Source organism: Varanus komodoensis, unplaced genomic scaffold, assembly GCF_004798865.1.
Source record: "Varanus komodoensis strain SLA01 unplaced genomic scaffold, ASM479886v1 scaffold2, whole genome shotgun sequence".
Lineage (NCBI taxonomy): Eukaryota > Metazoa > Chordata > Lepidosauria > Squamata > Varanidae > Varanus > Varanus komodoensis.
Window position 1 is genome coordinate 32,977,848 of NW_025335568.1, and position 24,876 is coordinate 33,002,723.

A 24,876-nucleotide genomic window follows, 5' to 3' on the forward strand; every position below is an offset into this window, starting at 1 on the left:
AGAAGGACTTCTGCAGATGATCTTAGGGTTCAGGTAGGTGCTGAAGGAGATGTTCCTCCAGTTCCTTCAGTTAACCAGACCCTAAACCATTTAGGGCATTATACATCAAAATTAGCACCAATATAAACAGGATGGCTGAAGCAGGCAATAAACAGAAAATGAAAATTAGCAGGAATAGAGCGAGCAATGTCCAGGCAGGCAAAGCAAAACAATAAGCTTGCCCTTTTCTTCTGCCAGGCTTCATCCCTCAGTGACCGAGAGATTGAGTGATGGGAACAGCACAGCATGTCTAAGGAGGATTCTCTGAGAAATCATAGGCCAGCCAAGGAAAGGAGGAACTATGAGGTCCTTTTATGAAGGCAAAACCAGCACAGCAGAATGGAATTCAGGTAGCTACGTACTGGTTGCAATTCTGTCAGAAGGATGAACAAAGCCAGGCACTTTAGCTATAACTTGGAATTGCTAAATATATAAGAAAAGTTCACTGAAGACACCAAATGTGTCATATAAATGGTCCTGTTCTTTTTATTATTGCTGCTGCTATCATCATCATCATCAACAACCTGGAGGCATGAAAGTGAAACACTTCAGAGCAATTCTTCCCTACAAGAGTGGGTAGTAATGACTGAAACTTCAGGTTCTGGCAATTTAGAACTTGAGAGAGAGAGAGATTGAGAGAGGGAGGGAGAGAAAGTCAGCAGTGGCAAGAGAAAATATCCTGCAAGAGTCTTACTTTCTACTACTGAATGAAAGACAAGGCTCTGCCAAAACAAGAGGGGAAGAGGAACGATCGGCAGCCATGATGCTAACACGACAGTGTGCATTCTCACACTGTCCTCTACGTTGTCAGCAAAGTCATGATGGCTTCAGTTTCCCCCACAGAGGTTACGGCAAGTGGAGCAGATTGGTGCTCCAAGGCATCCAACTGTGGGAGCTCTTCCCCATCCAGAATCTGTCTACACTGCTGTATGAAAAAGAGGAAGCCCAAGGTGAAGGGAGGTGTTGTAACAAGGCAGTCACCTGGATCAGAACAGGGACAAGCAGTGAGATACAAGGATGACACATTTCCAATCATGCCCTTCCTTCTGAATTAAATCAAGAGTAACATGTTGCATGTCTGTCATTCCCTACTCACAGCTGCCTTTCTTTTAGAGCTGTAACCCTCCAGTTTCACTTCTGTGTCACTTTCAGTGAGGTTTTCTTAGAGCAAGGAAAATGTGATATTCAGTTACAAAAGAATTTTTTTCCCACTTATTGTCATTGCGCTTTTTCTCTGCACCATACTGCCACCTGGAGGTTCTGTAGTAGAAAAGCGGTAAGGGAAACATGTGCTCAACTCTGTGGCAAAACTGAAAGGAGATGTTGCAGATTAACAGCCTCAGCTAGAAAAGGTCTAGGTATCATCCACAGACACACTTCCTCCTTCAGCAGAGAAATTATGTCTGATTATTCTGTGTGAAAAGGTGAGCGGGATGCAGGAAGAGATTTCTGCTTTATGATGGTTGTGTATCCAAGTAGGTGCTTAAAAATCATCTTGCTGATGGGGAAAACGAAATTGTTTACGGGATCTGATGTGCGGCAATTGTGTAATAGGTGAGATTCCTTTGCTACAGTATCATGAACAGACTGGGAAAGCAGGTAAAGATGAGCCCTACACCACAGTACATTAGAGACAAAAGCATTTGTTCTTATTAAGAATTAAAGGCTACAGGATCAGAGGGCTTTGAGCTTTTTACACGGTAAGGGTAAATGTGTACGTAAAAGACATAATTAAGCAACCACTTTGAGAAAGGTTCACTTAGTGGTAGTTCTAGGTAGCTGGGACATACCCACTGCCCCTTTTCTTGGCTGGCTATGATTCTTAAATATATTCCCAGAAATGGAAGTATATTAGCTTTATTAGCACCAAGAGCTACAGAAAAACTTCACTCAGAGGATTTCAAACCAGTGGTCTACATCTCAACATCATAGGCTACCCTGTTCTGATTTTCACTGCCATGACAGTACAAAACATGAGTTGAGCAGGATGCCTATCAAACTAGGTTTAACGGAAAGCCTATCTAAGCAAAAACAAAAAAGTAAGATCAAACTGTGTACTTGGATGTGAACATTTGAATTTGGCCAATGCACATTTTAAGAAATCCAAAGAGCATGTTTTTCTTGATATTCAAGATCAAAATGGTAAAACATTTCTCTGCGTCCTTACCTATTACAGCAGAGGTTTTGGCCTACAGACTTTGTAGTCAGCATAGCCAATAGTGAAATATCATGCGAACAATAGGCCAAACTATGTTGAGTGCTCGAAACAGAGAAAAGAAGAGGGCCACCTATTGTTCATCCCTACTTTACAATGAATAAAAATGAGAGTCTTGATACAGTTAACTTACTGTTAAAACTATTCTCTTCTCCATATGGTTAGTAGTGCTTGTGCTTGTGGGGGTTGTATTTCTACCAGGGAATTGGTGGGAACTGCAAAGGAATGTGTTAAATCCATATTCATCCAAGGACAATCAAATCCTTCAAGTTCTATTTTGCCCAGTCTGTCATTTTTCCATTAATAAGCCCATTCCATCCCACTTCCTACTCAAATTGCAAAGATTTTTAGTCTACACAAGAATTTGTGAATTTTAAAAATGTGTGCATTTTTGTAAACACTTTTCAAATGCATTTTTGCAAGCACTGAGTATTTTTTCCACTCAGTGGTGCATTTTTATGTACATTTTCTCCAGATGCCATTTCAAAGGTACACATTTTTGCATGCTTTTTATGCACTCCAACCAAAGTTTGGGATACTTTTCACATTCCAGTTTGTGTTTAGGTTCAGAAGATATGAACTGAGAAAATCTGTAGCGAAATGAAATAAAATGGTTTTCTGACCTCTCTCTATACCCACCCACATTTTTTAATGATCCCGCCCCCCAAATAATCCAGGATCTTCCCATAATTACTATCATGCCTGAATTTGAGTAACTGTAGAAAAGCAAGAATAACGTGTACACAGAGAGAGATGCAGCTGCTGCTTTGCTCTGCTTCTAGCACTCTATGGCAGCAAATGGGAAGGGGACCAGGCATTCTGCCTCCCAGTCCAATATCAACATTTACAAAATTGCTTACAGATAATCCCAGTGAGTGCATTCTTGAACACTGAGAACTGTGGATGTACATATGCTTTTGCCTAGAGATAAAATGGAATTTAGCCAATAAATTCTATTTATCTAGGATTATAGCACTTCCTCATTTTCTGTTCACTTCAGGTTCCGATAACACCTCGGACCATGCAAACAAGTCTGAGCCTGAACCAATAGAAGAGCTGATAACTTAACTATGCAAACAGGCTTGTAAATTGTACCAAACATACTGTACCAACACTTATAAAATAAAAATAATACCTTCAACATTTATTATGCTATAATAGGATATAAGAAGTGGCGTAAGAGTTAAGTACACTGTTTTGGGACAAAGTAGTCCTGCCAATTTACTCTTTCAACTGGAGGCTCTTGTTCTGCATTGATCCGACTCCCAAAAACCCCGTCCCACTCTCAAAATCACATTTCGTCTGCAGCAATGGCAGGTTGGGGGAAACGGAAGGATTTGTGAGAGTAGGAAGGCGAGGCTTAAGAGAAAGAGTCACCTCTTCCTTCCTCATCCAATGAAGCTGATTAGCAGGAAATTTAGGAAGGCTGGAAATGGTATATAGTTAACCTATGGAATTCACTGCTAGACAGTGCAGTGATGGCCATTAGCTTTGACAGACTTAAAAGGGAGTTGAATAGAAAAAAAGGAAGGTAAGTCCACCAGTGACTACTCATCATGATTACTTTATGCTAACTCTGAGAGGGGGTTTCTGAATGCTTATTTCTGGTGAGCAAAGCAGCAGGGCCTTCACGCTCTGCTGGTTGACTTCTCAAGAGGCATATGGTTAGTCACTGTGGGAAACAGAATGCTGGACCTGGTAGGCCTTTGGTCTGATTTAATAGGGTTCCACTTACGTTCCCATGAAAAGCCACAGGATATGTGAACAGGTCGGTCATGAGTGCCCATATGGATCTCAACCATGGAACTGTGTTAGCAAAACATCTTCACCCACCTATTTCATCTCCAAGAGAAGAGTTCAGTATGGCACCAGCAGACATAACAACAGCACAGCTTCCAAAACCACGTGGATACAGTTTACTCAGAGAAATTTGGGGAACGTGCTTTTCCCATCCAAGGACAGAAAAGGGAGCCTCTTTGCCATCAATGGTTCTGATGTTCACACGTGCCTTGAGCTCACAGAAGAGCTGTTCTGAAGTCAGTCTGGAGTTTCGCTTCCCCCTGAATCGCACCCCGTGCTTGTTAGTATTCAGGTAGTCTTTCATTGCTTTCTGAAGGCGAGGGTTCAGCATCTTGGAGGACACGTCCCCTTTCCAAAGCCTATAGAGGAAAGATTTTGACATTGTAGAATATATTCCATCCCATTCATCGGACTCTTCAAACATCTGACTTCTCCTATGCCTTGCATGTCTTTTCTTTATCTTCTTCTGAGGAAGCCAATTATTCCGCAAAGCATTTCTCTTCTGATCCTCCTCCTCTGCAGAGATTAATTTCACTATTTGCTGAACACTGCTCTGTGACCGAGGCTGACCAGCAGCAAATAAATAATCACTGTCCCTTTGATAGAAAGCACGCTTTGATTTTCCTCTTAATTGGGAAGGGAAAAATTCCTCTTCACTTTCAAAGCCATCATCTAGGTCAGTCCACTTTTTAATGTTCCCAGTCCCTGATTTAAATGAACCCAAGACCTCTTTGTTCAGAAGCATCTCATTACCATCGATTGTTTCGGAGAAGGAAGGGTCATGGATTGCTCCCATGATCACTCTCTGCTTGCCTTGAAGGGGCAAAAGCCTTTTAGTCTCAATATAAGAGAAGGAACTTGGAACTGCATCAGCAGTGTTACTATCTGTGAAATAGATGAAGATAACCAAGAAGAGAAGGCCCCACGCAAATATTCCAAACAGCATTAGTTGTTTCCATTGCTTCAAGTTAGGTTTCATGGCAATGTCTGTACCAATTCCTCTAAAGGACTGGTGAAGGAAAATCAAACCTAGAAAAAGAAATTTGTGTCAGTGAAGTTTTCAAGGTAGGAGAAGAGCATCAGGATATTTCGTGTGAAAAGAATGAATTATAAAGACAAGGAAAATTAATCTGAAAGACCTGTGATATGCTACTCTGTTGGAACACAATCGTAGGTAGATTGTTTTATTCCCAATAAATAGGATACCCAAATTATTCGTGGCTTAACATTGTCAGTTTTTCTACACTTTTGCTTGTTATATAAATTTAGCAAATTATTGCATTATCAGCTGTAGCTGCTTTAAAGTCTATCTTGAAATAGGAAAAGTACCTCCAAAATTTCAGTCAAGAGAGAAAACACCCCTCCACACAAAAAAGACGTATGTCCACAGAATATAATACTTTACAGCACCATCCAATGCATGTTTACTCAGAATCAAGTGTCCCTGAGCTCATTTGTGTTCCCAGATAAGTGCATGCACAACTGAGACCTCAAAATTCCCAAGTTATAAGTTGCACTATTTATAAGTTACACTAATCACAAGATGGATGTTGTAGTCCAACTCACTGTATCAAGACAGGAGTCTTCACCATACCTAGGTTAGCACAGACATGATACAGAAGCTTTAATCAAGACAAGAGTGGAAGCAGCCTATGGGTAAGCAGGCAGAACTATGCATCAGGAAAACCCCAGCCAGTTTTCAACTCTTCAATCCACTCCCTCCAAGGATCTGCCCCTCTATGCAGTGTGGGGATGATACTGGCCTATCTTACAAGAGCTTTGAAAACATTAAAATAAATAAATTTATATACAAACCATACTGCTGAATTTCTAAAAGTGCTAGCTAAATGTGTCTGTTAGATACGATTTATTTTTTAGAAGACAACAGTGGTATTTATAGTAATTGCAGGGAGAAATCCCAACAGAACACTGAATTTTTAGCTTGCATCCAGACAAAGACTATTCTCTAGTGAAAATATTTTGTTGAAGGAACTTTAGTTTTTCTTTGATCCCATTCAACTAGCTGACTGCAGTCCCTGTGCCAGAACCCCCATTGTTTTGCAACTTAAGGCACTTTTAATGTCTCTAAACAAGCTCCATTCTATTTATTACTGAGGTAGCTGCTGAGTGGAAGAAGAATCTTTATTCCTTTCAAACTTTTCTCTTTCAATACTTTCAATTGTTAAGGCCTTCTTTGACCTTTTTTTTAAAGGACATAAAGACAAGGAGCTATGAGGTCAGGATGGTTCAAGTTGATGTTCTATGTTAGGCCTTGTTATGTTAAATAGGGCATTTTCCCCTCCGAAAAGAATGGAAGGGGGTATATTGCAGCTTTTCAATCAGAAGTTTGTCCTAGGGTTAGTAAGGGTTGTGAAATTGGTGGCCAGACATTCCCAGGAGTTTGGGAGCTCAGACTGGATGAGAAGACCGTGCATCTTGAGCAGAGAATGTTGCGGTGGTATTAGCTCGCAGAAGGAATTAGGATACCTCTCTGGCACAGAGCAAATGGTTTCTCACAAAGTGTCTTTTCAAAGTACGGACACACGAACATACAGACCCTGCATTGCAGCTTACCCAGCTCTGAATATTTTCCATTCTGAAATTACAGTCCTTTTGTTGGACTAGAGGCTATCAGAAATTTCTTTGCTACTTTTTCCAGACTGCACTGATTTAAGTAGAAAAATTCAATCTACCCAATGCAGAGATATAGCTAAGAATCAATTTCAGTCAGGAGTTTATGTCTTCTATGGAAACCTCTGTACGAGCTAAGACAGAATGGGCTGAATAACACTGATGGGTTCATGCAAGGACAGACTTGCAATAAAGGCTATTTTACAATCTTCTGGGTATGTGCACACGCAATCACACACAGAACTCTGTGCTTGCAGAAAGCTAATAATCTCAAGCATAATTAGCATCTAAGTCATTTTATTGCCTTATTTCTAAACACAAAGCCATAGAACATCTGCATTTTATTGCTGTAATATAATGTGTATGTTATCTAAAAATAATTGATTTGAGAAAACTGATGGAAAGAGAAAGATATGAAAGCTGAAAACAGAATACTGAGAAAACAGAGGGGTGGACAGATAAAAACAAATAAAACAAGCAATCTACACAGTAAGTATCTGGTTTACACAGATGTAGATGGCTAGTGGTACTCAACAGTAGAACTTGCACAATTACTCTGTTTTTTCTTGCTTAATGTTTTTCTCACAGCAAGGGAAAAAAATGGAAAAAATTGTGGTTAAAGGTAGGAGGGTCTGGAGGACCACCTGCGAATGAGGCAGGGCAATAGCATGATTTAAAAGCTTTGACTGGAAGTACTCCTAGTGTTAGAAAAGCCAAGCAAAATGATAACTTGCAACCTACACTTATATGTGAAGGTGCATAGCTAGCTCTATGAATTAAGGTACTTTCTTTTGTATTCAACCATTACCTTTCAAGTGTTTTACTTTTCTTTATTTAGTTTAGCATTCATCCTCTTTGAAACTGATCTTTAACAATTATTATGAGTGCCAGAAATTTACAAACCAGAATCTGGCTTGCACAATGCAAAAATAATTAAGCTTCCCCACCCCCTAAATCTAAACAAAGCATGTTCCTAAACAATCCAGATTCTAAAAAGTGAAACCCAAGCTATTATTTTTCAAAGAATGAAAGTGAGTCAAATGCTTTGTTCACAGTATCTGAACGTATTAAAATTTGACAGATGCAAGAGAAGTAAAGAATATGAGCTATAGTTTTGGTCTAACAGCAAATTCATATAGTTTGACTACTCTATAAAAGACAAACATTACCAAAACAAGAGGACACAAGTTTTTACAAGGTTTGCATACACGGATTTATATGTTTACTGGAAAACATAGAAGCAGCTAGTGTACTTGTAACAGACATATGAAACAACAGAAATATGATGGTGGGAAAGATTGTGACCAAGTGACCTTAGACCTGCTCAATTTGCTTTCTAGGATCAGGTACTAAGTGTAAATGGCATCATCAAGACCACTTGTTACAGCTCTCCTTTCTTTAAACCCATTTTAGATAGGATAGCCATTCAAACAGAGAACATGCTAAAACAAAGGACTGCCCCCTGTAAAGTAGAATGCATGGCCACTGAGAATTCATACACTGTCCAAGTCATAGGAGACCTATAGTGTTAAGATCACCCACTGCTCTCTGAAAACAGTAACATTAGAGCACCACACATTCAGGTATCATGAGCTGGTCCTAAGTGAGGGCTTGGGTAAAGACTGGGAACTATATTCCCTCCCTATATTCACATCATTTGATGTCTAACATCCTGGTCACATGGGTATATTTATTACCAACTTCATTGTCACATGATGACTTGTATGCAGAAACCATTCATTGTGGATCAGAATTCACAGATGTCAGTTTCTCCAACATTTTTCTCAAGAGGTATTTCATAGCCAGTGGGGTCCAACAATAAACCATGATTTAAGTGCTGGACTGTTTATGTTAATTGCACTGGATTGACCGCACATCCACTTTCTTCACACTTTGTACAACTGCCCATCCATCTTTAAATGAATGGGTTGCCATTATATGAGAATCTGTGCCAAGGTATCAAGCGATAAGTGACAAAGTAGCTTAGAGGCATGTATGAATCTGCCTCCTTTAGGAACCATTACAAACATGGCTGGTATTTCTCCAAGAGGAGGAAGCCTGTAGTTATCAATTCATGTAAATGTATTAAAAATAAAATGGATCCATTCAGAGACTTAGAATACAAATAAGAAGCAAAAATGAAGCACAAAAACACAACAAAAAGTCACTAAAGTTTAAGTTTTGTTTTTCAAGGAGGTTATGTCAGAATTTTAAATAAAATAAAAATTCCAAGACCAATCAACCATCTAGTTATTCTGCACAAATCCCACTGAAGTGAAGTGTATGAGTAGAGCAAAAGTGCAGTCAACTAGTTAGAAGTTCAACAAATTCCCTTTTGATTAATCCTTGGCCAGCGAATTCTATAGGATTTAAGGATGCATCTTCACTTCTGGATCAAGAATACAGATTTCTCCTATCCATTATTTTATTGACATACACATGAATTAAATGCAAAATCCTAGCTATTAAAAATACTAAGTTTTAGAACATGGAAACATAACTAAATCATAGTGGTGACTAGAAGGTGTATTAAGAAAATGGTCTCTGAATATTTACCAGATGGTGAATAAGCGTTGTGGCTCTACTGAAGCAGACGGCCAACCAGAGAGCAAATGTCCTCTTGCTTTAAAATAAAAAGATCTCACCATGCTAGCAGCAACGGGCTGTAAGGGTCAGGAGTGAGTGTGAATTATGGCATCTGCACCTTTTCCTGCAACTGCGACCACCATCTGCTGCCATGGATAATTACGTCTGCTAGAGAGGAAGCCCAGAGTCTCTTCCCTCTGAACTTCTCTGTCCTCCATCATAGCCCATTATATAGTTGTCCGTGTGCATTCAAAATGCTAACAGTGGTGTTATTAAGACTCTTGTGGTTGAGAGAAATGAAATACACGAGAATTGGCACAGCGTGGCCATTAATTTGGGCTCTAATCAAGAAACTATTATCCGTTTGCAACCTACTCTGATCTCCTATGGAACTGATTTCTTTCTTCCCACTCCATTCAATTTGTAAGAGCAGATGAATGGAAAAAACGCCGTCCTAAGCAGCACGTCCCTCTGCTCTGGCATTGTGTGTAACTGTGCATGGCTGCAGGAATATCCTGTGGTATAAGACAACCAGAAATGGCTGTTGGGAGAAGGAGTTAGAGGTAATGAATGAACCATTCAATGGCTGAGAAGGCCTGTAGCAGCACTTTTATGAACTGCATTAATCACACCTTCAGAAATGGATACATATAGCCTGGGATGGCCTTTAAGTTTGACTCCAGACACTATACTTAAGGAAGCATAATAAATAGCAGATCTGAAGGGTTTTAAAACATTTTTGGCAGGATAAATAAATTTTCAGTATCAAAAAGTCATGTGCATCTCTGCAGCTGCCTATAATTTTGCAGGTCTTTATGGCCTTTCATACTTGGTATAAAATACCTCATTTCAAATAGCCTTTCAATAAGGTTAGAACAACAGTTTGTTTTCTTATGAATACATATCTGTGATTGCAATATTACTCTGCATTAAAGCAACAGAAAATAGAGACACGAACAGGCTGAACTGCTTTCTAAATTGCAGCCAGGAGAACCCAGCAATCATCATTCCAAAATGCTTATCACAGTTAACAAGGGTTTAGTCAGACTCTAACCAACTTCAAGAATTAGCAGTCTTCCAATCAGAAAATAAAATGTAGTGCCACATAATACTGAAATGCTACTGTGATAGAGACTTCACTCTTGATCACACTTCTACCATGGATTCATCAATCGGCATTGCAAAAATCAAGTCTCTTCATCAGTTTCCCATCTGTAAAAAAGGAATATAAATAATCTTTCTCACAGAGCTGTTGTGAATTCAAAATGAGAGGACTGTACATCAAGTTTGCAATTCAGAGTACATTTTAGTCAAAAAATAGCCAGTCAACTGCCAGACATATAGGTCCAGGGCATGCTGCAAGTTGTAGGACTTTTTTTGCATAGGATTACACACTAAGCATACTACACAAAGTATACAGAATGCAGTGAACTGATAGAAGTTATCTTCAAACATCTGAATATGTAACTAGACCCAAACTTTCTGGGATGCTTTATTGCCTTCCCAAGAAATGCCAGTCTATGTCCTGATCAACTCATCATGGGCATGCAACAGGGACACACAGAATTGTCCATTTTTCTTCCTATAGCTCAGAGCAGAGGCATGAAATCATTGCAGTGTGGGTGTTGTATTACCAATCTACTGTCCTTTATTCTTACCTATATATGCATGGCACTTTACAAACAGGTGTGACATACTCCCGTCCTAATGATCTCACAAACTAAAATGGATGAGAAGCAAGAGAGGAAGCAGCTAAGAGAGACACAGAGAAGCAGGGGAAGAGCATGTGACTGTTTCTATTACATGCACTTCAGCATAGCTACTTCTCTCAAGCCAAGGATGCCGCCCAAGGCTCAATTTGGAACACAGCCCAGCCCTGGGATTTCTTTTCAGTGATGGAAACTGGGAATTACAACTGAGCATGAGCAGAACGAGAATTCAGCAGTGAGCAAACTCAGCTTGTTGCTGCACATGTATTAGGAAACAAAGATTCAGGGTTGGATGCTTTTCAGAAATTGCTTTTTAGAAAAGGAGGGTCCATTACTTGGTAGGAAATATAGCAAATTGGTGAATATAACGCGACTTGCTTCCAAGGACACTTACATAAGATTGTGCTGCCAGTGCTGGTGTTATCCTTGAAAAAATGCTGAGAATTCATAAATTGCAGCAAATACCTTAAATGCTATTCCTGTGCTTTACCTCTTTTGACTTTTTCAATAGATTGCAGGCAGGATAATGCAATATGAGATTAATCAGATATCAATTTACAGAATTGAATGAATTCTGTAAAATACTATCTCAAGATGCAACATTTTGTTCTAATCTTTTTGTCTTATTTGTATGATTGCAAGAGATTTGCAGAAATCATAGGGCTACAAATGGGCACTATGTAGGGACACTGATGATTCAAAGGTGTGATCATGGCCAGGTCATGATTCCCGTGCAACTGATGGCCCTGCAACCCACCCCAATGCATTTTGTTTTGGGGTTATTCAAACTTGTACTGAAATTAAAGGTGAACAACTCCCACTTTTATTTATAAGGAAGCTTGCCAAAGTGAAAGCTAAGAATCAGCTTAGCTGCTTAACAAAGTACAAGAATTGCCTGAAGTTCCTAGAGGTAGCACTATTTTGCTCTTGTATAATGTACTAAACAAAAGCAAAGCATAATGAGACTAAATTGCTGATGACAAGCCAAAGAGCACTAACTGGGATATTTTGTTTGGCTTCCTTAAAAAAAAAGTAGCATTAATTCTTACATTCTTTCTTTTCTGGCACAGGTTCATGCCTGGCTGGGTGATTTACTTCCTTACGCCAACTTCTGATCAAGAGAGCTTTCTTCGGCATGCAACACAGCGGTGCATGTAACCCAATGCTAGCCTCTGCGGTCAGTCATGGTTCTTACCTCGTTAGAAACTACGCAGTTATGCAGTATGGCTATAAATTATTATATCAAAAACTGTGTAATAAGAGGCCTACTTTCTCCTTTCACAATGGTTTTAGTCAAGAGTTATTCCACCAGTAATTTATCTGGAAGATATCCTAATCCTTTTTTTTAATCCCATGAAAAGGAAGCCATTTGCTAGTAGGAGTTTTTAAAAATTCCATTATACACATGATAAATCATCATCTTCACCATTACCATTTTTACAACATTGCATATATTTCCTGCTTTAAAATAATTTATTAGATTTATATATCACCTTTTCCTTTTTTAAAGAACTCAAAGTGGCTTACCTCATTCTCCTCCTGCTGCTCTCAGTCTCATCCCCACAACAACCCTTTGAGGTAGGTTGGACTGGGTGTCTGTGACTGGCCCAAAGTCACCCAGTTGGCTCCATGGCTGAGTGGGGACTAGAACCCAGATCGTCTGAGTCCCAGTCCCATGCTCTTAACCACCCCTCCACACTGGCTCTTTCTCCTCTTGTGAGGAACCCAAGGTGGTTAACATAGCTCCATTTTATCCCAACAACAGCCCTGCGAGGTAGGGTGGACTGGGTGTCTGTGACTGGCCCTCACCCAGTAAGCTTCGTCGCTGAGTGGGGACTAGAATCTGGACCTCTTGGGTCCTGAGTTCAGCAGTCTCGCCACCACACCACACTGGCACTCATTAAGCAAACAGAGCGAAAAAATGGTTATGTCCACACATAATGACAAGCCATGCTGGGGATAGCTTGTCATTACATATGAATTCAGCAAGCATGGTTGGTTACGAAGAACTCACAAGAGAAGCTAAGGTTTCCATGTTTCGGCATTGTTTGTCATTGCATGTGACTTCACGGACAATGCTTGGCAGTTTCCCCGTTTCCAACAGCAAGCGTGGCAGCAAGCATGGCTGCCATGACCATTCCAGCTACCGTTTTCCACTGTCCTGTTCCATCCAGCAACGACCGAGTTGCATGCCTCCTGTTCTCCATCCCGGCACACACTTCCCCATGCCCACCTGCCCCATCTTGCGACCAGCATGCCTGCCACGCCAAGGTGTTGGCTGACGTGCCCAGCCAGCAACCAGCAGCACCTCCAGCAGAAGCAGCCACAGAGTCGGCGGTGCAAGGAGGTCCGGTCCAGTTGCAGTCCCGTGCTGGACTGCAGCACATGAACAGCGTGTGGCCTCACCGCCAGGGCAAGTGTCCCAAAGACCCCGTGCCCTGCCCCCCACCTCCTGTCCCCAACTCTCCAGGGGACTCCCCACAAAACCTACCCCCCCCCCACACACACACACAGCAGATGCCCAGCTGGGCATCCCTGGGAAATCCAGCATCTGATGGGGATCGGCGCATCAGGCGTACGTGCAGTGCGGTGGGAGTGAGGTGTGGATGTGGGAGTGTTCAGTGTGGTAGGTGTGCAGGGCCAGGGAGAGAGCAGAAGAAAAAGCAAAGGCTTCCACAATGAAACATTTATAGCTTGTGCAGGGGAACTTGCTGGTATTTTCTTTCTGAAATGTATCTAGTGATAAAACAGCTTCACTCCTGAAAGAAATTGTTTTTTCTGCCCCTGCCAGCATGCAATTAATAATTTGTCTACTCTTATAAGGTCTTTCTCCATAGCAATAATGCCACAAATAACTTCCTTCAATTTTTGTGTTTATTTTTTAAAAGCTGGAAAAATAACCCTGCAATTGAATCAGAAGTTTATCTGGGGCAAGCCTTCCATTTCTGATTCAGGAACTAATAAAGAAATGGTCAGGCTGGAACATGCAAATCCTGATCAATAAGGGTCAAATCTATTAACTATACTGACAGATAGAACCACTCCATGTCTTGTGCATAGGAAAGACCTTTCTCTTTTTCAGAATAAAGGAACACCATGAAACTTTAAATGGTTGAGCTACAAAAGCCGAGTTCTACCTATGGGCAGAACTGTGTGCATGAAAAAACTCTCCAGGTCAGCAGAAGGGTTCTGCTTATTTACAAAATCCTTGAACTGCCTGCTTCTTCTTTGCCATGTAGTGATAGGTCAGAAAGTCTTCAGTTAACCCACTGATATTATATACAAACTGGAAACTATGGTTACCAATCTCAGAACAAGCCTCAGGATCTTAAGTCTGTTTAAAACCTTGGTTTAAGGTTTTTGTTTCTGCTGAAACTGGTAATTTCTTGGTTAACCATTGAATTTTGAAAAGGCAGGACATATTGTTATGCCAAAACACTTAAGTATGACCCTTGTCTAGGACTTATATAATTTACACTGAAGAAATGGAAAGTTGAGAAGTAGTAAATAGAACAATATTTGAAGTAAAAAAGACATATAAGGAAGGCAAGGAAGAGAAAGAAAAATATGACTAGGAAAAGGAGCTCAAACAAGCATCCAAATGAGACAGTGAACTACTTCAAAGACGGTAATAGTGTTGGGTAATATAAGATACTCGTGTGCGAAATGCTGCTGCAGATTTTATGGAGCATTTCCAGTTTGAAGGTGCTCCATTATCTTTATTGTGTTTACTCTTTCAACAAAGCTGTGAGGTAGACTACTATTATACCCAGGTAATAGACAGCTTGACTGAGGCAGAATTCAAGGGGAATTGCCTGATGCCACACAGGACACTGGCTTTTCAAATGTAAGTAGAGACCTCATGGCACCTTCTGCAGTCATGCTACAACTTTCATATGTGAAAGGAGAAAGTAATTTGTCCCTCTCTTGTGCATGTCCTTCAAAACATCCTTTGCATTTAGATGCACTACAATATCAGTCATTTTGTAAATGAACTTTTAGCGCAAAGTACTTGTTAGCATTTGAACCTTTTGTTTCTCACATTCTAGTTCACCGTGCTGCACAAAATGCCAATTACAACAGGATGTAAGAAGAAACCTCTTAACTATAAGAGGAAAATCATAGCTGTTTATTAGTTATGTTCCTTATTAAAAAGAGATTGACTTATATTCATCAGGTAAAATAATTATCAGCCAGATACTTAAGTGCTCCCATAAAATTTTGATTCTAAGCATGATTATGGTGCCATTGATGAAATGTATTTTCAAGTTAAAATTTAATTTTTGAGGTAATAATTAAAACCACTGAGCTGGACACTAAAAGATCATTATTTTAAAATTATAGCGTCTTACTTGGTTATCTTGTTCTTTTCCCTTTTTTGGGTAAGAGTGGTGCATATGGAGCAAAGCACAAAGGGTTGAATGCAGACTGTTTTATATAGAATAAACCCACTGAAAATGTGTAACTTGAGTTTGGGTCTAAAACAAAGAAAATGGTGAGATGAGTAGTAATATTCATTTTAAAAGTCCATGATTGAAGTGATGTAGGTTCACTTGCAGCCAATTCTATAATGTATTAATAGCATTATCAATGGTACAAATAAAGCTGATTTTTAATGAACTGCTGATACTGTCTGATGGACTGGTAAGCTTTCACACAAATTTAACCATTAATATTATTACAATTCATAGCAGACCATGTTCCTCCATTATACAAGGTTGGTTATAGGTCCAGTTAAATAATGAAAAGTCTCAAGATACCAACACTAAAACAAAGCAAAACAAAGAGGGGACAGGATAGATTATACACAATGTCTAAGCAACATCTCCAATGCTGGAGAGCCAGTGTGGTGCAGTGGTTAAGACATTGGGACTGGGACTCAGAGGATCTGGGTTCTAGCCCCACTCAGCCATGGAGCCAACTGGGTGACTTTGGGCCAGTCACAGACTCTCAGCCCAACCTACCTCACAGGGTTGTTGTTGTGGGGATAAGATGGAGGAGGAGAATGATGTAAGCTGCCTTGAGCCCTTTGTAGGAAAAAGGCAGGATATAAATCGAAAAATAAATAAATAAATAACCAAGGACTTTCTGAAGTTTACTGTCAGAAACAGATGTGCATGTCAAACCATTAAGCATTCATTCCGGGGTTTGAAATTTCAGAAATGAGCAGTGATTGATAACCATTAAAAAGATAGGTCACAGGAAACACTCTAGCCTGCAGGTGCAGTAAATGTCACTGGTTCCATACAGATAGCGAAGTATAATGACATATTTTCAAACCATTTGAAACAAACACGCCTAAGGGTATGCTTTTGTGGTGACAGCATTTTTCATCAGCATGTAATGAAAGCTGCCTTTCCAGGAGTCCCAGGCATCAACTTTGCGGATAGACCCGTTTTATGCCAGTTACACAATTAGAATAGTGATGCTGCATGGATCTGCCAGGTTTAATTTGCAGTGTAGTGTGCCGAGTACCGTGGGTACTGTCAAGTATTTCACCCCGTCTTGTCTGATTCCATCCAATTTAGTTTCCACTGGGTAGTAGCTGGATGCAGGCAGACGGATGCAGGTAGCTTTCCATAGTTGTGAGTCCATTTCCTACCTCCAGTAGGTCTATCTACACCAGTTGCTGGGGAGTATGAACAGACTTATGCCCTGTTTGGGTCTTTCCCAGGAGTGAAATGTTGTCTGGCCACGATGTAAACAGAATGTTATGCTACCTGGAGCTTGGCATGGCTCAGAATGTGGATTCCTGTGTCTGTCAAACAATTTCACCATCGAGAAATGCCGACAGAACATTTCAGAATGGATCTTCTGTGCTCCTCAAAACATCCAATTATGTTGTTGGTGGACATGAAATTGTTTGGTCTGTCTTTCTGTATTTTCTTCTGCAGTCTGTGAAGCCTTCCCCTGAGAAGTCTTCTGAGGGAAAGGGTGAACTGCTCCAAAAGCAGCAGCCTCTTCTTTTTTGTCTTAGATCCATTCTGAATCAGATGCAGGGAGGTCACCCACCTCTACCAAATGATAGTTATTGAAAGACAGGTTCCAATAAAAGTCTATGGCAAAACAAATGCTTTGCAGGCTGATAGTGCCAGGTAGTATGTGGCATTTTTAAGAATAACTGTCTAAGGCCATAGAAAGCTTCCTGTATCCATGCCAACATAGCTAGGATCCCTCAGTATAAGGTCTGCCTCTGTATAAGGCAGTGTGTGATGTTCCTATGCCAATGAGGAAATCATGCTTTTAATGCTTGCCTTGCACCGCATCCTGGATGCCTGGCTTCTATGTGTAGTAGTGGAAAAGTCCCACTGTACATGCTCAAAAGCCATATTTTCTTTAATCGCTACTTCACCAGTTCCAGAATTAAATTATGTCACTAGAATAGTTCCCAAGGCTAACAGGCCTTTGCTAAGCTTATTAAAATTATACTTTAAAAACAGGGGCTCAGGAAGCAAAGACTGTTAAGCCTTAACCCAATCAGTCCTGAAGTGTTATTTATGTGTGTCAGAAGTATTTTCAATGCTTCACTCACTTTGCACTCTGTATTATTTCTTTCCTCTTGTCTCTTAGCCACAGACAAAAAGGTGAACAAGTCTTTTGATTAGAAAAGTGCTTCTTTTCAAAGAGAAAAGGGTGGCGAAAGACATGATTACAAATTCTTGTTTGGAAGACAAGAATCAAAAAGTATCTGCATCTTCACTGTATAGGTGACAAGAGCACCATTGTGAATTATCAAAGGATGTTTTATAAGAAAAATCATGTATTATCTAGTCCAGGAGCAGTAGTTATCCATGTATTAAACATGGCCCGATCTTCTTTCTTGCTTCCAATCAGCAGAAAATATGCCTGTCTTCCCACTCTGGAAGGAACTTACTAATTTCCAAGAAAAAAAAATCGGCATGTTCAAGTGCTGTTGAACATTTAGGCTTTCTGCAAAAAAAAAAAAAAAAAAAAAAAGGCAGAAAAGCCGTACTGGATCAAACCAAGGTCCAACACTCTACAATATTCACAAAGTGGCTAACCAACAGTCCATGGCATCCCACAAGCAAGATGAGTGCAACAGCACCATCCTGCCCCAGTTCTCCAGCAACTGGTGTACACGGGTACCCTGCCTCTGGGGAAGGCCCTGCTTCCTTCCGTTTCAGTAAGCCATCGTGTGGGTGACAGGATCTCCCTGGATCAGCTGACAGAATGTTCAGATCCTGCACGCTGCTCTGGAAGGCGAGGCTTCCCAGGGCTTTTGGTACTGCAATTCCGCATTTCGGTTTCCTGGAAGAGGACTGCCCACATTTCTCTTCAGAGCCCCTTTAAGTGCACGAAGACACACATCGAGTTTGATTTTGATTCCTAATTCAGAAAGAAGCAGAAAAAGGTGCCTTTCTTCTCCCCATGGACACTGTGCAATCTAATTTTTTTTTTTTCACAATACGTTGTCACTCAGGGCTAGGCAGCTCTTCCACAATTGCTGAGCACAGCTCTTGCTGGCTGTGGCTTATGGAGACTGTAGTGCAAAACACCTAAGAGACACCAGATTCCCTAACCCTAGCAAAATCCAAGGTCCAAAGAATATTCATCCAGAAGTAAACTTTGCAGCACTTGAAATTGAGGCATGTGCTGCTGGGCATTCTGAAGATTCCAGTTCCACGAATGAGGTGTTCCTTAGCTCTTGGACATTTTCCTACTTTTCTTTGGCTTGTAATTTTAAAATGGCTTGGCTCAGAAAATTAAAACTTGCTTTAATGTTATCTTGGCAAAGTCTAGTGCCTCTGACTAATTTAAGCATGCTTTGTTACTGAAATTGAATTATGTGTGCAATATCATTTGCTGGCATTCGCACTCATTGGAAAACCAATGCTGGTTCTTAAACGCTGCCTGTGTGACTTACTTGTTTCAGGAGTATGTAGGATTATGGTTCTCAGATGACTTATAAGTGAACTCTCTTCCCTCTTTTCTCATGACTGGCTAATATTGTATGGGAATGTTGCAAATCAATTATCTTTCCTTCCACCGGATAATTACTATTCAATCAGCTTCAGATTTTCCCGACCTGCTGCACTTCAGAAGTTTTGGATGACACCTTCGGCATCATAACCTTTGGCTATGTTGGCAACCGCTGATGGGAGTTGTAGTCAAAAACATCTGGAGTTTTCCAGGTTGGGGAATGCTTCTCTAAGGGAGCAAGAAAAACGCTTTATTGCCTTATTTGGGAACTAATTGAAGTCAACTTGAGCCATCAGTTCACAATATTAGATATCTACTTCTTCTGGGAAAACTTCAGTCAGTCCTGAAATAATGAAATAACACCTGAGGTTTTATTAAACTTCAGACCACAAGCTGGAGTCAGTTTTTCCATGCCCCTGCTCACAGATGTTGGCTTCAAGAAAAAAGCCAAGGAGGTTTTTTTTTTTTCTTTTTTGGTAACCAGGAATCTGTGGTCCTCATTTCAACAAACAGGGCTTGAAATTCATATTTTTAAAAACCCCATAGGAGTCTAAAAGAGTTTAGGATTTCTCTGTAGCAAAATTAACAGGATTTGTGGAAGCCAAACTAACAGAATTTGTGTGATGTTTAAATACAAGACATGCCAGGGAATCTTGGCTGGCTGCCGAACCATTACTGCAGCTCATATCTTTCCCCTGTCCAATACTAATCTGCAGTTTCTCCATTCCTCTTTGGATTTTCCAGTTTCATTCTAATTGTTATCTATTGACCACTGGCTGCCAAACCAAGCTCACATTATTCAAGGCTACCTGAGTAACCTGAATTCTTGACAGAGTCTTACTCTTAAAGAACAGTAAAACAACCCCAAACACATTTGGCATGTGCCGACTCTTTTGAAGAACTTAAGCAGGATCAAACAGCTATTTTAACATGGCAAATCTTCTAACAAAACTCCTATCATAAACTTCCAATAGCTTATGCCTTTTCTTCTGAATGAAACTGCGAGATACACTGCAGATGTTCTTGAGACTATAATTTCCGTCAGCCCCAGTTATCACAGGCCAGTCTCACTGGAGTTTTCATTCCGCTCCATGTGAAACAATTAGGAATGTGTGTTTGTAAAGAAGGTACAAAGAATTCTACCAGAGGAGTTTCATCATAAGCATTATGAAAATCACCTTGGATTCTTCACAGGAGGAAGAGAGATAGGATATAAATTCAGTGTGGCCCCAACAAGAAGTTCTTGCGTCTCTGTTCTCCACATGCATCCATACTGGAGAAAAGGAACATTCATAGCAATGGCATGTTCAAAGAGAAATTGGTAGCCTTTTCTGAAGTAACTATGTATGAGAAACAGATCTGGATTTTACCCACTTCGCATCTCCTGGACACAGACTCTGACACAGTGGTTTAAGTCTGTAAATTTCCAAAGCTGCAACCAGTTTCGTGCGCCGAGAGAAAAAATATAGTTGGTACATTTGAAAACAGAAAAATGCATACATGCACAGCAAGATGCTTTGATCAATGGGATAGGAATGCACAATTGATGTGTACTTTTTGAAAAATATGGAACAAAATTTGGACAGATTTTTGCACAAAACAAAAAAAAGGCTAAGCTCATAACTGGACAGAATGAACTTCGAGATGGAATTCAGAGGACATTGGCAAGCTCAGGACTTGCTGATTCACACATCCATGCTCTGAAGGAAAGCTGTCCTGCTACATCTTTACACTGTCAGCGAGTTAGTGAATGATCCAATCACCTGACTTGTAGTATTACCTGCTCTCAGCTGAGATTGATTGGAAAAGAGTCGTGCTAAAGCTATAAATCATGTAGACGTAGAGCAGGTAATCTTTTTGGTGGGTGGAATTTTTGATTTCGAGGAACCTTTTATTCATGATCTCATGGTGCAGTCAAATGCACCATCACAGCATTTGGGGATTACTGCCCTAGAGCAACCAGGATAAAAAAAATCAAAGACTCCGGAAGCAAGTATAATTAGACAGAAACAAGTGGGACCTGCAGCAAAATATTGTAATGTATCCCCCATCCCTAAAGAAGTGTTTCTATTCAGTGTTCCAGCTAGAATTTCCCTCCATGCAGGGCATTCCCCTCTCTCAACAGTCACACTATATTCAATATTTATTGAGTAGTTTGTCATCACCAGACAGTGGATTTTTAATTAGGATTTGTTTGTTTCTTGTATGTGTCATTAGTTTGTCCTGCATTTTATAATGATTTTGCAAACACTTAGCAATGCTGGCATCTCCCTTCTACTTCTCAGTTGTCCTGTTTGGACTACAGCCCTCTTGGCATTCACCATCTAAAGCCACGAACAGGAGGTACGAAATACAGCAGTGTGGAACTGTTCAAGATTCCAGCTCCTCTCCAAGATACCCCATTCCCCTTCCCCTCTGGGGTTTCTGCTCCACCCGCAACCAAACAGTTAGTACTTTGTCCCACCAGACATAGCGCCCAATACTCTGCTTTGGTGCCCCCTTTCCCCTAATGCTGCGGCTCTTCTTCAAATGGGTTCTCCCCAAGCTTGCTGATCCATTCTACTTGGGCATGGAGGGGGAATGAATTCACGTGCAGAATGAGAATACCAAATCATAAATATTTGGATTAGCAATACTGAAATTACTATGCAATTATTAGCAATTATTGTAAATATAGAGGGTTGATTCAGTTGCCTAAGACCCCAGCAGCAGATCATGTTACTAGACTAAAAGAAGTTGGGTGTTACTGCCATGCATGGACAACAGTATACGAATATATGTGACACAACACCAATTTGTATTATCATTCCAGCTCTTTTCAACAGGATAGCCACTTGTAATTTCTTTTCATGTGTTAGCTCCATGGTCAAAAGTTATTAGTCACAGGTACCTGGTATAAAGTGCAAGGTTGTGCTTTTTAAAACGCTACATGAAATTCCAGAAAAACCTGATTTGTGACATGAGGAATAGCAGAATGCATAAACCTGGAAGTCATGGGAAACAGTAGGATCAGTCAGAGTCAGCATGTAGATATGTAAATTTTTCCAGCAGCTACCATAAGCTAAATAACTACTTTCTTCAAAAAACAAACAGAAAGCATGCTATTCCCCAATCATGAATACTGAACTTCCATTCTTAATAAAGAAAGGTCCATCAGAAGTCAATTTCAGTCCTCACTGAAATAAACAAAGACAGTTTGGTTGTTTTATTCATGCAACCATCAAATGGGTACTTATTAATTCTCCACATCCACATCAGATTGAGAAGCAGACAATACCTTCATATTTGTCTCCCATGCACCCATGCCTTCTTCATTGTTACTCTAGTCTCGATGCAGATGACCAAAGCTGAATTGGGAACACAGTGTAGGCATCAGGGGGCTTTTAAAGTCTGGATATGTTCCCTTTCCCCCACTGCAGTATATTTAAAAAGACATCTGCTAGACACAGTCATTTCTATTTTGGCCCAGAGTGCAGCAGGTATAAAAGTTTTCAGTTTAATTTAAAAAAAAAAAAATCATCAGAATCAGCTGGCAGAAAATCCAGGGTTTTATTCTAATTTGGATCCCTTTCCCCGAGACATGCACACCATTTTCTGCAAATACAGATCTGCAATGAAAAATTTCTCAGCTACAAAGGAGTCTATTCTTTTCAGATTCACACACGCATGACTGCTGCTGATGGAAGTTACAAGACTGCATCAAAAGGGGAATAAGCCTCCAAGTGTCTGCAATTATCCACTGCATCTTCAAAATCGATATGCTATTATAGCTGACCACACTCAAGAATCCTTACATTTAAATAACATTAAAGTTACGACTCAAATCTACGAAACCCATAAAATTCAGATTATTTACTCAAGAGAATGAACTATGCAAAGCCTTTCCTCATCTCTTGGATTAGCTAATCATGCATCTGTCAGAAAGTTTTATTGGAAGGGCTCAAACACTGTGCATGTATTTCTGCATTTAAAGCACACGGCTACCTTGGGTCTAGAAAGGGAACAAGTTCCTTGTCCAAGAGTACAGTTATCTGTTATTGATGCAGTACTTCACCATTAAGCTGAAATAAATTTAACACCATCCCATAGTTCCTGGGAAAGCACACCTGTTACTAAAGCACTCAAAGAGACATTATGCATAACAAAAAGAATTTTGAGGCTGGAAATATCCCATTGTGTGGCTGCAGGAAGAAAAATGTTAGTTATAATTAGAAACTACAAGGCATCATGCAGCACCGTAAAGACTAAGAAATTCATTATAGCTTATGCTTTTCTGGATATCTACGCACTTCTTTCACATGCATGCTGGGCAGCAGTCCATGAATGCTTATGCTATAATACATTTGTTAATCTTTAAGGTGTCACAAGACTTTTGCTGTTTATTGCTGCAAAACCACTACTTTGATCAATTAGCAGGATGACTTGTGGCACGATTGGATGAAATGCCCAGTTTGAAGGCACGGAAACAAAACTCCTTTGTAGGGGTAGCTTGCCCACCTTTACTAGAGAAAATATTTACACAAGAGAGAAAAGGCAGGGAAGCTGGTAATGATCCAAGTCCTCTAGCTGCCTTAAAGAACACATGAAGCTGCAGAAGCAAACACTTGGTGCTTCCCAAGCTCTTGTTCATCCCTCCTTGTGTGGCTGATTCTGTCTCTTTCACGTAGAGGAACACTCCAACACTCCATATTTCACCACAAGATCCTGAGAGCATTCTTTAATTATTCCTGGACTGCTGGATCCTGCCTAATCTTGGAAGCTAAGCAGTGTCGGCCATGATGGAGATCTGGATGGGTGACTCGAGTTCTGCACTGAACAGGTGGTTGGACCTGATGGCTTGCTAGGCTCCTTCCAACTGAATGATTCTGTAAAGCTGTATTTTGCAAGTGGCATCTATGTAGTGGCAAGAAGCCACAAGGGGCACTCCCAGAGCTACAGCAATCTGAAGGCCATCTGGAAGGCAGTACCTACTGTGCTCAGTCACAGCTGGAAAATGGCTACCTGGATCTACTGTTAGGCTAAGAACTAAGCTGGACTGTCGTCCACCAGTTACAGAATTATCCTTATTACTCATATATGGAAGTCACCAACTGACATGCAGTAACAGCGTAAACACTATGACAGAACTACTCAACACTCTCAAACTCTTCCATGCACAAGACCGAAGGGAAGCCACAGCATGGTTTCCAGCAAGTTAATACCCTTGGTTAGCGGCTGGAAAGGCAGTAGACCATGCCTAAAGCCACCTGCTCCAGGGCTGCCCAAACGGTGCTCAACCCACAGCAGCAAAACTCATTTTACAGAGAACAGTTGTTCTAGTCAGTTTCATAGCTTAGTGGCTGCCTAAGGAATTCATCAGTGGCAGGCCCCTCAAGTTTGCATCTGGCTGTAGAAATAAGGATTCCTCATAGGCAGTGCTAATAACACTGCATGCAATGTGGTTGTGCTGGTACCTGTGCTTTTTGCAACGGAGAAAGTAGCAACTTAGCCATGGAAAGCAGCTCAGCAGACTCATGAGAAGCAGTCTCAATAACTATGCTGTACCTCAACAGGAAAGCACACCATGAAAAGCAGCAGGAGACCATGCAATGTCTTCAAGCGAAAGCCCATTTTTGGAAATACTGCCTGGATGTCAACAATCACTGCAGACAGGTAAGAGTAAGGCAGCAAAAGCAGAACATGAAACTCCAAGACTACAGGCACAGCAAGAGAAGTTCACAGTGAGGCCCTGTTAGAATCTTCTAAAAGCCCAACCCATGACCCACCCCCTGCTGAACCTTGGCCATACTGTCTGCTACCAAAGGGGACTTTATGGGATGTAGTCTGGTGAAAAGCAAAAACTCTGCAAACAAGAAGCTCTAGGTCAGGTGGACCATAGACCTCTGAGGGAAAGGGCTGCTGAGATGCCTGAACATATATGAGATAATGGTATGCTCAATCCGGGCAAAAATGCAA

At 40.6% G+C, this 24,876-nt stretch overlaps 1 protein-coding gene across 1 annotated transcript in view; it reads right to left on the minus strand.

The window, feature by feature from the left end:
* Nucleotides 1–5,033, minus strand: part of ST6GAL2 (ST6 beta-galactoside alpha-2,6-sialyltransferase 2) — a 30,781-nt gene extending 25,748 nt beyond the window's left edge. The window contains exon 1 of the mRNA XM_044428805.1: nt 4,088–5,033. Coding sequence (XP_044284740.1) covers nt 4,088–5,033 — 946 coding nt within the window. The remainder of the gene's footprint in view (nt 1–4,087) is intronic.
* Between the last annotated feature and the right edge of the window lie 19,843 nt (nt 5,034–24,876).